General features: G+C 59.8%; 1 protein-coding gene and 1 long non-coding RNA gene across 9 annotated transcripts in view; one reads left to right on the plus strand and one right to left on the minus strand.

Moving 5' to 3' along the window:
• The window catches only part of GSE1 (Gse1 coiled-coil protein), a 407,880-nt gene that overhangs the window by 290,824 nt on the left and 101,898 nt on the right, over positions 1-15,158 (plus strand). The window contains exon 1 of one of the 8 annotated variants that reach the window (XM_023637436.2): positions 6,266-7,292. The exons of 6 other annotated variants lie outside the window; for them this stretch is intronic. In XM_023637436.2, coding sequence (XP_023493204.2) covers positions 7,256-7,292 — 37 coding nt within the window. In that variant the 5' untranslated portion in view covers positions 6,266-7,255. Of the gene's footprint in view, positions 1-6,265; positions 7,293-15,158 lie in introns of those variants that run through there. One more of the 8 variants, XM_023637440.2, reaches the window with a different exon arrangement.
• LOC138923396 (uncharacterized) lies at positions 6,121-7,353 on the minus strand. The gene is made up of 3 exons (XR_011436945.1): positions 7,290-7,353; positions 6,976-7,050; positions 6,121-6,255 (listed from the first exon to the last, which is right to left on the minus strand). It is a non-coding gene; the product is annotated as an uncharacterized lncRNA (long non-coding RNA).

The raw sequence follows: 15,158 nt of genomic DNA on the forward strand, positions 1-15,158 counted from the left end.
CAGGGCGGGGCCTCTGCCCTCAACATCTAGGGGTGGATGGACGTGCTGCATCTTCAGCACGCTGATTCAGGGTTATCCTGGGAGCCGACGTCGGTGGTGGGCTGGCCCAGGTACAGGAGGTTGTTCTGGGCCGGGCCTGGAAGCAGCATGCTATTACTTGCACCACGTTCCCTGGCTAGAGCCTGGTCATCTGGCCTCGCATCTGCCTGGGAGGCTGCGACCTGGAGTGTGGGTTTGAGCCCAGAGGAAAGGGAAACAGGTCTGGTGAAAAGCTGGCCACCAGGCCTTCTGGTTGTTTTTTTTGTTGCCCCGGGCCTCGTGGGGCCTGCCGGGACACGGAAGGCCAGCAGGGCCCTGGTTCAGGGGTTGATCCGGCAAAGATGGCCGGCCGGCCATTCTCTGGGCAGATGGCTATACCCGGTCATCTCCTGCAGCTCAGGCGACTGCCCAAACGCCAGCCAGCAAATGTGGGTCACCAGGGGGGAGACGAGAGGGTGGGCAGGTCACCGGAAAGCCCCTCATTCGGGGCGGGGGGGTGGGTGTTGACTTCAGCTTCCTGGAGCAGACAGGTGGTCCCAACACACACCTGTCTGGGGGCCCTGGACACTTCGTCTTAATCCAAGCCCTCGTGACAAGCCTGAAGGAGAGGCTGACCCAGCTGGCCCGCGGCTGTGGCGTCCAGCCTTGGAAGCTGCCCAGGGCCTCCCTCGGCTGGCAGGACGGAGGGCATTCCATTTTTACAGAAGTGACAGGAGGTATGGGGTTCCCGGGGCTGCTGTAACAAATGACCACCAACTGGGTCGGAAATTTATTCCCTCCCCGTTCCGGAGGCCAGAAGTCTGGAGTCAAGGTGTCGCAGGGTCTGCTCCCTCTGAAGGCTCTGGGGAGGGTCCCTCCTGCCCCTCCAGCTCCGGCGGGCTCCCCAAGATCCGGGTTTGTGGGCACATTGCTCCACCCTCTGCCTCTGTCTGCACATGGCCTCTCCCTGTGTGCCTCTTCTTCTGTCTGTCTGTCTGTCTCTTTTTATAAGGATCCTTTTCATTGGGTGAAGGGCTCACCCCAATAATTTAGGATGCTCTCATCTCAAGACCCTTAACTTAATTACGTCTGCACAGAGTCCTTTTCCAAATAAGGTCAAATTCACAGGTTCCAGGTGGACATGGATGTGGGCAGGCCACCCTTCAACCCACTGCACGGGGGCAGGTGGAGGAGGCCCCAGGAGGCCTGGTTTAGACCCCCCAAGACGGGACAGCACACCCCGGGTGGGAGCCCCTGGGGAAGAGGCAAGCAGAAATCAACACAGCAGGCAAAGGTGGGAACAAAACCTGTGGCCACAGACGTCACCCCGAGGTGTGACCTGACAGAGGTTCCCTGTCTCTCTTCCGACCTCGGGCTGGCTTATCTTGAGACAGCATTCCCACTTGTCCCAGTCACCTAAGGACTGGAGCCCGAAGGAGGGAGAAAGCGGGTGTGTCCACGGCCCGTGTGCCCTTGGGTGAGTGACTTCCCTTCTTGGAGCCTCCGCGTCCTCATGTCCTCATGTACGAAACGAGGTGATGGTCACTGTAGGTCGGCCTCGTGGGGGTGGGGACAAGTTCCAGAGAAGGTGAAGCACGTAGCACGGGGCCCGGGTGTGCCCCGTCTGTGCTAGCCGCTCTCATAGCTATTATCTCTATTATCCAAAACAAGGCATAATTACAGCTCTATTCATGGAGTCCTTCCTCCGTGCCAGGCACTGGAGTGGCGACACATCCGCGTCTTCCTGGAACGCAGGGGTGATTTCGTCCCATTTTTCAGGTGAGGAAATTGAGGCTCCGGATGGTGACATCACTGCCTGAGGGCACACAGCGGGTGGGGGCCCAGCTGGAATCTGAACTCTGGTCTGCCCGACTCCAAGCTGATGGTTACGAATATTGACTCTGGAACGAGCTCATGTTCAAACCTCAGCTTTGCCACTTTCTGGCTGTGTGTCCTAGGGCAAGGTGCTTGACCTCTCTGTGCCTCATCTAGAAAGTGGAACTCCTGATGGCGACCTTGAACAGGGTTGTCATGAGGATCCAATGAGAAGTGCTTAGAACAGCAGCTGGCACAGACTGAGGGCTCAGGAAACATCAGCTGGCATGATTATCCTAAAGAGGGAAAGGAAGGGGGCCAACCAAAAGGAGCCTTTTGGCTTAGCCAGGCGGCCTCCCTTCTCCTGCCTTTCGTGGAATCCTTGGGAAGCAGGTCCGCTCTCCAGAAGGCGAGGTCGAGGCCTGGCCTCGGCAGCCACCAGGGCACCAATGGGCGTACCGAGGCAGGGACCCCTGCGGCTCGGGGCCGCCAGGCGCCCACCACCACGTTCTCCAGACCCTGTCTGCAGCCTCGGTGTTCTCGGCACGTGCTGGGAGGCTATTTTTACTGCATTCAGCTGATGCTCTTGGCTGTCTGGGCTGTTTCCATGCTGTGGCTATGGCAGTCCCGCTAGAGGGAGTCGGGGGCCCCTCCATTTTGAAGGAGTGGCTGGGGAGGGGGTCCCCCTGCATCTTCAGGGTGGGGTCTGGTGGGCTCCACAGCGCCTCTGGGGAAGCAGCCAGCCCCCAGCCGGTTCCCCACCGAGAGACGAAGCTGCCCTGAGCCTCCCTCTGCCCCTGGGATGGCCTGCCATGTGGGGAGGGTCTCAGGGAGCTTTGCTGTCTTTTTCCTATAAATGCAGGACTCCTCCCCAGAGATGAGCAGCGAGAGAGGGAGGAGAGGGTGTTGCCAGGCCCCGGCTCTGAGAGAGCGGAGGGGGTGGAGAGAGACATTCGTCCTTGCACAGGAGCCGGCGGAGGCGAAATCACAAGACTGCTGTCCTCACCTGGGCACCGGGCAGCTGGTCCAGGTGCGGCCCAGGCTGGCGGCCCCTCCCACCCCCAACCGGGCCATAGGCACCCTCCGCTGGGTGGCTCCAGCGGGAATGAATGGCCGTAGTGATGGGTTCCAGAAACTGGAGCCAAGCCACAAGGGCCAGTGGGAAAGGGGAACCCCTTCCAGCTCTGGGTCCAGCCACATTATGGCAGACAACCGCGCCATTCAGCGCAGAGGCAGCCCGGGCGGCAGGCTGCTGGGCCTGGGGCTGGTGCCGTGTATTTTTCAGATGTTTTGGCATCAGGTCGGGAGCTGCGGTGCCGCCATCCTCCCCTAGCGGATCTCATATTTTCCTCCCTTGCAGACGTCCCTGTCACCAGGAAATGTCACTAACCGACTCTGGGCCGCCCAGATCCAGGGCCAAAGGAGGCCTAGCTATCACGGGAATCTTACAGCTCACCCCGTTCCCAAGGGCGTGCCCAAAGGCGGTTACGGCTTGGCCTGTGCATTTGGAGACAGTTCCATGCAGGCCCTCACACACGTTCTGGGGGGAGATGTCTGCCTTTGACAGGGCAGCAAAGGAAGACAGGCCGGGCTGGCGCACCAGCGTGGGGTCTCCTCTTCTCTGTGCCTCCACTCCTCTTAAGGCTCACCCACCAGCCAGGCCCAGGGAGCTCTCCAAGGCTCTGGCTGCCCCTCCACCCTCATTTCAGCCTTGGTTGGCCCTGGAGTAACTGTGTCCAGGAGGTCTTGCGTGGAAGCCAGGCTAGAGACCCCCTTTGCCATCCTCCTGGAGCTGGGTGCATCCGCCACAGGTGGCTCCCGGAAGGCGAGCTCCTTTCTGGCACCATCTTCCCCACTTTAGCAAGGGAAGGGGGGCACCCAGCAGATTGGGGGGGAGCGTCCCTCTGTACCCGGCCTGTGATTGGCCCATAATTACAGGTTTATTGCCTGTACCGCTATTGTGTAATGACATGTTTGCAAATTAATTTTTATGGCTCCTGCCATTAGCATATACAGTAGAGGAAGGTTTAGTATTAATTACTACTGTTGTTCGTGTAATCCCGGAGAATTAAAAACCAATAAAGGGATGACAACAGAAACTGATAGTTTAGGGTCTTTGAACAATAGTTTTATTTTTCTCCCCAAGTAAGATCAGAGATTTTCCAAGCTTGTGAGGGGTTAGGGGGGTGAGCAGGAGCTCCCCCGCCCCCGCTGCGCGCCCTGGTGCCCGGCCCCCCAGGGGGTGCAGATTATCAAGTATGCGGGTGATAAGTGGGTGATAAATGGGCAGGAGGCGAAAGCGGGGCTGAAGCAGAGGCCGGGCCAGGGGGTGTCAGGCAGGTGCTGGACCCCGACCCCGCCAGGCCGGGACCCTTGTCTCCCTCGCAAGGCCGCCGGCAGGCGCAGGGGGAGGTGCGGGGAGCGCAGAGCGCGCCGCCTCGCAGCCCCGGAAACAAAGGGCCGCCGCCTCCGAGGGCCGGGCGCGACCTCCGGGGTCAGCGCGGGGCGGAGCGGCCAGATGCTGGCGGCGGGCGCTGGCGGCCCCGGGCGGCCCGTTTCCTCCAGGTCAGCAGCCCCGGCGCCCTCGCCAGTGCCCGCGCGCGCTCGGCTGCCCGCGGGGAGGGGGCGCCAGGCGGGGCGCAGCGGGCGCTGGGCGGATTAGGAGATGTTTGTCGCACCCCCCTGGCGGCCCAGCCGGCGGAGGAGGCGGCCGCCTGCGCGCCGCACCCCCCAGCCGTTGGTGGCGGCGGGGAGGAGCAGCTCCCTCCCTTGGCTCCGAGCGCTCCGCCCAGCCCATTTAAGATTTTCCAGGCGGGAGGGCGGGGGAGAGTGGCATGGAGGGGTCAGAAGGCACGCTGGGTGCCCCCACCTCCTCCAATTTGCCCTCCGGAGCTCTCCTCTGAAGTGTCATATTCCAGGAGTTCAATTGTCATCTGAAGCCGCCGCATTTAGCAGGGACCCCGGGGCTGCCGCTGGGGACCCCTGATTTACGCAGTGGCTGGAAAGCGTTGGCAGGAACCCCAGCCTGGCGTGACCGCGCTGCCCCGCCGCGCGTACCTGCCGGCTCAGGTCTGTTCCTCAAACCAAGATGCTCGTATCTGGGGTCAAAAGGTGACCTCTTAGTGTCACCAAGTTGCAATTCCGGGTGGTTGTGCCACTTAGGGGGCCCTTCAGAAGGTAAAAGGGCTTGAAAATAAATTGTCACATCAAGAGGTGGCTTGGCGGCGTGCGTTTCAGTGTGTGGGGGGGCGTGGGTAAATGGATCCTGTCTCTTTAAAATCGCTGGGCTGGACAATGAGCGCACAGGATGTGGTTTGGCGGCAGGGTTTTTTCCCCTTCGATTTGGGGAATTATCACATGGGGCCTTCTTGAGCTGGTGTGAAAGAGAGGCGGCGTGGGGCGGAGAGATACAGGCTCCACACTCACTCACACGCACTCTGTGCAGTTGATCGTTTTCTTAAACCAAATTAGCCAGGGCTCACGTTACTATGGTGCGGCCGGGGCTCGCAGAATCCCAGTAATAGCATTTATTAGGTCTATTTGCCTGGAAGCATGCCTTCCCGGATCTGATAATGCACCAGTGCAGGCGGAGTGTGGGAGACGCTATCAGCATTTGATTACACTTGCAACAGGGATTTTTAAGGGGTGGGGTGAGGGCTGAAAGAAAAAAAAAAAGGGAGAGAAAGAAGCCGCCGCCTTAGGAGCTCAGCCGGGCCGGCCGGTGTGCGCGTTTCCGCGGCGCCGTGTGGGTTTCACCCGAGGCGGGCCAGAGCCCCCGGGGCACGGTTTGGGGGATCTTCCTCCCCGGGCCCGGCGGCGAGTGAACTCCCGGCTCCCGCAGCTGTCAGACGTGGGTGGGGAGGGAGGGAGGGAGGACGGGCGGGCGGGCCGCCAGAGCGCGGAGTTGGGCAGCCGGAGGGGGGACCGGCAGCTCCCGCAGCCGCCCGCTGTTTGCAAACGGCCCCCGCTTTGGGGCAGAGGGGAGCACCCCGCTGCCAGCAGCAGCACCCTCCCCGGGTTCGGAGAGGGGAGCCCAGCTCTCTGCGTCCGGATCCTGGTCCGCATGGATCTGCCGCCCGGCTCGGCGGCCGCGCGGGGGGAAGCTCGCAAGTGAAACTATTATTATCGCCCTGCGAAGCATGGAGCTCTCGGAAGATGCCGCGTAGAGACGGAAGGAGCCGCCGCCGCCGCCGCCTGCAGCCGCCCGCCGCTGCGCCCCTACCCTTTCGCTTTCATTAGGGGAGACAAATCTGCTGTCAGGCAGCCAGCTTTCCAATTTACCGATAATGATTCTTGCATGAAAATTGATCGAGGGGCTCTCCACCGCCGTGCGCTCTCGCCTCCCCGCTCTCCTCCTGTGCTCCTTCTGCCCGGGCGCCGAGCCTCGCGACTTCTTTCTCCTCCTTCCCCCACCCCTTCTCTCTGAGTCAGTGGTGGGACGCCGGGCCAGGGAGATAACCAAAAAAAAAAAAAGGTGTGTGTGTGTGTTGGGGGGGGGTGTTGGCTGCGAGAGGGGGAGGGGAGCCGGCTCGTCGGCCTGCTTTCTCCCGCCCGAGACTTGTGTGTGTGCAGCCGCTGCCTCTTATTTACGAGAAGAAATCTCCCCCTCGGTACTTCTTGGCTGTTTGGGTATTAATTTTCTCCTCTCCCCTCTCCCGCTCGCCCCCTCCTCCTCTCCCCCCCACCCCGCCCCTCCTCACCCAGTAGCTAAGGGGAAACGAAAACAAAGCCGATTTCTCCTTGGCAACAAGAGGTACCCCCCTCCCGCCCCTCCTTCCTTTTTCCTTCTGGTTCTGAACGTGAAGCCCTGTTGGAAACAGGTCCGCTGACCCTCGCCCTTGACATTCAAATGGCTGAATGGAGGAGAGATTGCTACGCGCACGTCTTGGGGGCTGCCTCTCTCTCTCTTTTTTTTTCTTTCAAATGAGTAATCCCTGAAGATCTTAACCCCCCAATTTCATCACCCTCACCGCCCCCCTTTATTTCTCTCGCGCTCCTCTCTGCTCTCCCGCCCGCTTCCCTCCGCCGCGCGCCCCCCTCCTATTTTTATTTGCATCTCAAGTCCAAAAGGCAGAAAATACACACGCGGCGAAGACACCGGGCAGCCGTGGAGGCTGCGGCCCGTCCTTGGTCGTCAATTACCTCACTGTGGAGCTGCCAGGGCCAAGGTGGCCGAGACTGCCCCGGCGCTGGCCGGAGAGACAGCCTCTTGATCATCTTAGGGAGGAAAAAAGAAGAAGAAAAAAAAAAAGACTTTTTTTTTTTCCGTCGCTCTCGGGATCGCTCTTCTGCCTTTATTTTATTGTTTTGGACCTTTTTGAGCGCCGTGGCTTGGACGGCGCTTTTTGTCTCATTGCTGGGGTTTAAATATTTTTTTCCTTCTTCATCCCTCTCTGGCCACTATGGAATTCTAATCTGAATCATGTTCGGATTGAAGCCGCCTCTGTATTACTTACCAGGTAAGCGAGCTGTACGCCTCCCCGGGTCCAGCGCGGCGCCGGCGCGCCCCGGACCCCCACCCCATCCGAGCCCCCCCCCCCAGGTACCCCAGCTTGGGTCGGAGCGGTGGGTCCGCCGAGCCTCCCGCGGGCGGGCGCGCGCGCGGTCCCGGCTGCTCCCGCTGCGGTCCGGCCGGCAGTGTGTGCGCTACGTGCAGCCGGGAGCGCCCACCCGGCCCGCCGCCCCCGCCGCGCCGCCGCCGCCGCCGGGGGTTGCGCGTCTCGCTCCTTTTGTCTGCCCGGAGCCGGCTCCGCGGCGGCGGCGGCGGCGGCGCAGCGAGCGGCCCGCGCACTCAAGCCCTCCAAGGTGAATTAAGCTCTGGGTGTGAAGTTACTTTCCCGCAGGCCCCGGGGATCGGGTAGCATGCGCCCCCCCATGCCCCCGCCCCCAGTCCTGGGGCTTCCTTTGCCCTCTCTCCAGCCAGCCCCTTGCGCGGTCTCTGCGCGAGCGTGGCGCGCCTGCCCCCCGCCCCCCTTCCTGCCTGGGGTTCCCTGGAAGGTTTTGTGCCCGCCGAGGTCGGAGGAGGGGGCCTGGGGAAGCTTAAGAGCGGGGCTGGCCTGGCTTCCTGTTTCCTTAGCCTTCCTGCGCGCCGACAGCAGCCTGCCCTGTAACTTTCTGTTTCGGGCAAGTCGCTTTTGCAGCCCAAAGGGGAGGGGAGGGGTGACAGAAGGAGGTTTGGGGAGCCCCTCTTGAGTTCACCTTATTTGGACTTTGAAACCTTAAAAATAATTACATGTAGGCTAAAGGGAAGCTGGCGAACCAGGGCTTCCTAGCAGGGAAGTTGGAGCCTTGGTGATCCCTGGGGCTCTCCCCGTTGCTGCGCCGTCACCCCCACTCCAGTGCCCCCTGGGGTCGGAAGTAATCAGGCCTGCCTCGCGGGCCACGTGACCTGCAGGTCAGGAAGGCAGGTCTGCGTGTGTCCGCTTTTTCTAGGAACAAGCAGTGTTTATTTTCCCTTCCTTGGAGAGCTCATCTTCCCCGTGTGTTGACACACAGTTCCTATGGAGGTGGGGGCATCCAGGGCCCCGGGGGTGGGGAGACATTGGGGTGCTGTAGGGAGCAGAGGGCCACTTCCTGAGCTGCTCATGTTGGGGCTTTAAAAATTCTGCAAAAGAGGCTGGTGGTGGTTGCTTTCTGAACTGTTTTGCTGGGAAAAGTGCACGTGGCCCAGTGTTAGGTTTTGGTTTTTCTCTCTGTGTTCACAAGCCCTTGTCACTTTGGCTGAGGTTCCCATAGCGCCCTGGAGTCCCTGGGAGGAGCTGGGGGGGGGGGGATGGGTCTGGACAGGACCCAGCTCTGCTGGATCTAGCCCTGGCTGCCCTGAGCGAGGGCGAAGGGTTTCACGCGGTGTTGACAGCAAGGGGAGGAGAGTAGGAAAAAAAAAAGTAGGAAGGACTTTTTGCTTCTGTGTGAAATCTGTACATTTACTGTTTTTGAGTTTCTTTGTGGCTGTTTTAGGTCCCCAGCCCTTCCCAGGAACTGACAAGGTCTGCATTTCATGCTTGGTGTCCACACCACTTGTATAAGAAGAATGTTTTTCGTAGTCTGCAGTTCCCTCTTGATCTGAAATGCAAATCTGGCACTTCCCCTCCCTCTGCACCGCCCTTAAGAGATCTCATCTGAAAATTAGAACCGAGAAACCTCCGTTTACAACAGGGCTGTTGTAACACAGGGCTGAGTCCTTGGGGTCCCAGAGCTGGCTCCTCATAGGAAGATGAGAGAGGGATGGGAGCTGGTGCTGGTGAAATGCACCAGGGCCCTTTGAACCCACATGTAGCTGAGGATTCCTGCCCCAGCTGCTGTGTCTCCTGTAGCCCGCCCCCCGCCCCCCCCCCCCCCCCCCCCGCCCACCCCGGACTGTGAGCTGCTGGGAGCAGGGACAAATCTTCCTTCTTGGTATCTGCAGCCCGCGCCCCTGGGCTGCGCCACCCCCCAGGGCTGCACTTTGCCTTGGAGACACTTTCTGTGCAAGCTTGTGGCAAGAATGAATCTTCTTAAGTACAGGGCGTCCTAAAAAGCACAGGTGTTTGTAATCTACACGCCACTCCACCTGCCATTGGGTGGCTGCTGGCTCATATTTATTCGTCAGGTGACCGCTTTTCTATTTACACTGGGAGGCTCAGAGAGAAAAGGAGGAAGTGTCAGGCTTGAAAACTCAGAGCAATTAAGGAGAATCAGTCCAGGCCCTCAGCAGCAGAGGGGTGACGGCTGCAGGTCCAGACCCCCCCCCCCCGGGGAGATCAGGAGAGGTCAGGGCCTGAGTCAGTCTCAGCCTGCCTACCGAGGTTTGGACCCACTAGAGTTTTCTCTCTTTTAATCCCCCCGCTAGGGTTTTGAACCTTATAATTGTGGTGTAGTAGTGTCAAGGCTTAACTGGGCAGAACCGTGGTCAAGTGCTGCTGCTGTCCCGGGCGCCAGTCAGCTCGTCTGGAAGTCACAGTAAAAGGAATACCGGCTTTCTCTGGGCTGGCATCTGCCCGTTTCACAGACAGGAACGTGAGGCTCGGGGGAGTTGTTGGTTTGCCTGGCTTGGAAGTGGTGGAGCCGGGCCCTGAAGCTGCCTGCTGCTGCCCACCGCGCTGCCCGGGGAGGAGGGGCCCGGGCACGGCCAGCCTGGCGTGCTGCGGCTCTGCGGCCTCAGAGGAGAGCCGGAGCCCAGCCTGCGGAGGCCGGGCGCCCAGGCGCTCTCTGGCCTCTGCCACCTGGTTCTGTTCTCGAAGCCGGGTACCCTGGTAATGTCTGTAACCGCGGGGAGCGAGGGCCCAGAGCCTGCCTGCCCAGCCGTGACCCTGGGAGCCGTTCACTCCAGCTGGCGTGGGGCGCCGCTCCTCCTCTTGGACAGGTCACAGGACCAGGGCTGGGCAGCCGAGCTTTGAAGTCCAGTTCTGGCTCTTCCAAGTGTGACCTGGGGCTGGTGGCTTGAGCTCTCTGGGCCTCAATTTTCCCGTTTGTGAGGTGGGATCCGTAATTGCATCCTCCTCGGTATCAGTGTCAGGCAGGGGCTGTCTGCAGATTACAGGGGCCCTGTCGTCCACGCCCCCCCCGCCCCGCTGCCGCTGCCTGTTTTGTAAATAAAGTTTTATTGGCACACAGCCACACCCATTCTCGAATGTGTTGTCTGTGGCAGCGTCCTGTGCTACAACAGTAAAGTTGAGTAGCTGCAACAAGGCCTGCTAAGCCTAAAATATTTATGAGCTGGCCCTTTACAGGGAAAGTTTGCCGACTTGTGGTATAAGGGATTAAATGAGTGAATCCTTGCAAGGCGCCGAGGATGGTGCCTGGGACATGAGCAAGTGATGGCTGTAATCATTGTTCTTCTTCAGGTGCAATTATTTGCAGAAAGTCACAGGGCTTCCTAGTGGTGGAGCCGGGATTTGAAGTCTGGTCTTTGGACCAGGCCCCTTCCCCCCAGGACGTCGTGTCTGATCTCTCCATGCTCATTCACTGGGCGGGGAGATTGGGATCCAGCAGAGAGGTGCTTCGTATGCCAGGAGGAGGAGGCAAGGGCACTTTTTCTTTTTAGGAAGATTAGCCCTGAGCTAACTACTGCCAATCCTCCTCTTTTTTGCTGAGGAAGACTGGCCCTGAGCTAACATCCGTGCCCATCTTCCTCTACTTTATATGTGGGATGCCTCCCCCAGCATGGCTTGCCAGGCAGTCCCATGTCCGCACCCGGGATCCGAACCCTGGGCCGCCAAAGCAGAATGTGTGTACTTAACTGCTGTGCCACCGGCCCGGCCCCGACACGGGCATTTTCAAAGGGAGCTGGGACAGCGAGTGGGTGGGTGGGTGGTGTCTCTGCCGTCCTCCAAATGAGATGACAGGCTGTCACTCAATAATGCTTCTCAAACTTCCCTTCTGTGTGTGTGGCGCCCAGATACCGCCTTCCCTGAACTCCACTGGGCTGCCAGCTCCACGCAGACAGAGGCTGTGTGTTTCCTTCATGTCTGGCTCAGTGCCAGACCAATAATAACAAAAATAAAAATAATAAGATGGAAGAGACAGCAGCGGCTACTTCTTTTATGGTATCCATTCCATACCAGATGGTGTTAATTTAATCCCACTTGACAGGTGAAGAAACTGAGGCACAGACAGGTTGAGGTCACACAGGCCGTCCATGGCGCAGCCGGGCTGTGACCCCGGGCAGTCTGGCTCCAGAGTCCCTGCTTAATAAATATTTGTTGAACAACCGAGGGAGGGAATTGGCCCTTGGTGTTGGCGGTGGCGTCCTGCCGGCCCCCTTATCTTCTTCCTGGAGTTCATGGAGGGCTGGACTCCAGCTGTCAGCTGACCCCACCCTGGCCCCACGCTGAACTCTGGATGACCCCGGCTTCCCCGCGGGATTTACTGTCCACTGCCAGGAAGGACACTTCAGACTCTCCAGTGAGGAAACTGAGGCCCAGAGAGGGCTGGGGGTTGGCCCAAAGCCACACAGCCTGTGGGTGGCTGCTCTGGGAGAATCCGGGTCTGCCTCGGAACAGTTTCCTTGCCCCCAGCTGCCTCCCAGGGGGTCAGCCTGGCCTGGGCCCTTCTCTAAACAGCCTTTGATGGGTTTGTAAGATTGGGCCTCTCCTGCCGGGAGCCGAGGGTGTCCCAGAGAAGTGAGCAGGGCCCAGGCGGCCTGTGGGGAGCTGCCCAGACTTTATTCTTTACTCCTCAGACTGCTTCCAGAAAGCTCTGGGGTGAGGCTGGGCGTGGGTCTCCACTCAGGCCGGCCTGGGCTGGGGGAAGTGGCTGGAGGCGAGGGCAGGCTGGAACCCGGCACTCCACTTGTCACTGGCTCTGAAGTCACCCCAGGAGGTGAAGCTGGGAAGGGGCGCCCGCGGTGGCCAGCTGCGCTTGAGCTCCTGCCCAGCTTCTGGCTTGTCGTGGGAAGCCGCCGGGTGAGAGCAAACCCGTGGCTTTGCGGGGGGCTCTCGAGCCGCCCAGGGCCTTCTCTGGGGGCGGGCTGGGCCTACTGGGATCTGAGTCAGATTAAAGGACAACATTGCTATTTCGGTTGTGATTGAGAAGGCTGCTTATTTACAGCTCAGAAACTCAGTGGGGACTAGCGTTCTGGCCCCCACCTAGCACTTTCCAGGCAGTCACTAATTAATCTTCCGATACCCCTGAGAAAGGAGGAGGGGCCGCCACATTTCCATCTGTCGGCTGGGAAAGCCAGGGGCCCTTTGTCCCAGCTGCGATCCAGGCCTCCTCTGAGGGGCCTGGGTCGGTTCCCACTGCCCCCCCTGCTCAATTTGGTTCTCATTAAGATTTTTTTCTTGCTTAAATGTGCTGTTCCAACTCCATGGGTGGGAATCTGACCCGGCCCCGCTGGAAACTCTGCTGCGTCTTATCTGCTTGACTCGTGCAGTCGGAAGGCTCTTTTATGCTGTCGGAGCAAACAGGCATCATGACACCTGGACCCCTGCCCTCGCGTCAGCCGGGAGGAGCCTCGGCCTCGTGAGCAGGAGGAAGTGGAGGGCTGAGGGGCAGCTGGCCAGGGCCGCCCGGCTCCCGGAGGCCGAGCCAGCAGTGGGATGAAGTGTCTGGGCTCGGGCTTCTGTGCCAGGTCCGGTCTCCATGTCACTTGTCCGTCTTCCCCCTGGACATGGACATGTGCGAATGCAGCCACACTCTGTGCTTCCTTCTCTGCGGTGTCAGGTGCAAGCGGGCCCCTCCGGTGGTCCGGTCAACCCTGGCATCTTGCAGCTCAGAAGACACATGTGGGACACCTTGCAGGACCTGTTGCCTTCTAATTCTTCTTAGATTTTGGGGGAGGTGGGGGCAGTAGATGTGGCCTCTACTAGGGTACCTTCAGTTATAATCTCCTTTGCAGGAAAAACATCCGGCTTTTATAACCCGTAAGGCAGCCTTTCCCGAAGGACCGGGGACCCCCCCTTCTTGGGGGTCCTCAGCAAAGCAGCTCCTCATCGGCATTGGAATCGTCTCTCCTTGGTGGTCTAGCTACACGATCAGCAGAAAATCTGAAGCCACAGCGGGCGGGGGGCGTACATTGGAAGGGAAGAGGGAATTTGGAAATAGATGCAATGCTTTTTTTTTTTTTTAAAGAGCCCCATATAGATTTAAAGTCCTTTTGTTAATTTAGGAACATAAAACCGTGTGATATATAGCTTGGTTTGCTCGTAAAATTACTAAGTGTGGCATATTTAGAGCTGTGAAAGCTTGGGGTAAAAGGGAAAAAAAATCAGTGAGAATATTTTTACAAGTCTTTAGGGGAAAATCCGTTTTTCCGGCATTTTCCCACTGGTGCCAGGCCCTCCACAGCCCGGGCTGGGGTTGATACTTGCCCTCAGCCTGGGTACAGCTGTGCCTGGAGCTGCGGGAGGTGCGGGGTGGGGGCTGGCCCGGTTGAGTTCAGCTGGGCCCAGATCTCGGCCCCGGAGCCCGGGCTCCCAGCAGAAGCCCACGGCCCCAAAGGATCAGTGGCTGCCCTGGCTTCCTCCCGCAGCGAGACAGGAAGTGCCCTCTGACCAGGCCTGGACCGCCGCCCAGTGGGCATCAGGCCACTTGCTTAATGGCCCTCGGGGTTGGGAAGTCACGGAACATTGCACTTGGAAGGGACCTCAGAGGTCAGACGGCCCAGGCCCTTTTTCTCTCGGTTCGGCCGTCTCTTAGGGTCAGACCTGCTGTGCCACCGTGGGTTGGTAGGATGTTTGACCTGGTTCTGTCCTCCCGGGTCTCCTCCTCAGGATCACCGCCTGAGCCGGGCAAGGCCTACCCCGAGGGGTGCTGGGCCCTGTGCTGTGTCGACACGGCAGGAGCACAAAGGAGGTCACGTTGCTTCAGGAAGGGACAGGGAGCAAGATGAGCAAGGACAGAGTGCACTGGAATCTCCCAGGATCCTCCTGGTGGAGGAAATCCAGGAAGGCTCTGTGGAGGAGGTGGCATTGGAGGTGGGCCTCGGAATGAGGGGCACAGAGGGGTGAGACCGGGTGGAAGGAGGCCGGCCAGTGCAGCGAGGCGGGGTGAACAAGGACAGGGAAGCCGCCCTGAGGATGCTCAGCATCTTCCGTTCACATCAGGAAGGCTGAGAACTGGGCGCTGGGCCGTCCCTACCCTGGGGGTGGTGGGGGGCGTGGATAGAGTGATCCAGGAGCACAAATGCTGGTGCTGAGGGGCGGGGGTAGAATTTTCTGGGAGTGCAGAGGGGGTGACGACTGGTTTGGAGTGGGGGTGGGGGCAGTGTCCGCGAGGAGGTGACATTCGAGCTGGCCATTCTGCTCTGGGGGATCCCAGCCCCCTCACACTTGCTTTCGAGGGCGGGCCGCCATTCCTGCCCTGCTTCTGGCAGTGCCCTGTTGTGGCTCTGAAGCCCTTGCATTCTTTTTTTTTTTTTTTTGAGGAAGATTAGCCCTGCCTGAGCTAACATATGCCACCAGGCCTCCTCTTTTTGCTGAGGAAGACTGGCCCTGAGCTAACATCCGTGCCCATCTTCCTCTGCTTTATATGTGGGATGCCTACCACAGCACGGTGTGCCAAGTGGTGCCATGTCTGCACCCGGGATCCGAACTGGCAAACCCCGGGCCGCTGAAGCTGAATGTGCGAACTTTGCTGCGCCACCAGGCCGGCCCCTCGTGCTTTCTTTCCAGGGGTGTGGGGACCCTGCCTGTGGTGTCCAGACACAGGGCTCCTTCCGGACACTGGGGGTCCTGAACCTGAGGGGCTCGGGAACGACCAGGGAGCAGGCAGGATGGAGCCTCCTGCAGAAGGGGTGTCCCTCGCTGGCCGGTCAGCTCTGGGGTCCTTCTCCTCGTGCTGCTTGGTCCCCCGTGTGCCGGACCTGGAAGGCCAGGCAGATGCGTTGTGACCCGTCCTCCCCCTCA

The sequence above is a fragment of the Equus caballus genome, chromosome 3 (assembly GCF_041296265.1).
Source record: "Equus caballus isolate H_3958 breed thoroughbred chromosome 3, TB-T2T, whole genome shotgun sequence".
Lineage (NCBI taxonomy): Eukaryota > Metazoa > Chordata > Mammalia > Perissodactyla > Equidae > Equus > Equus caballus.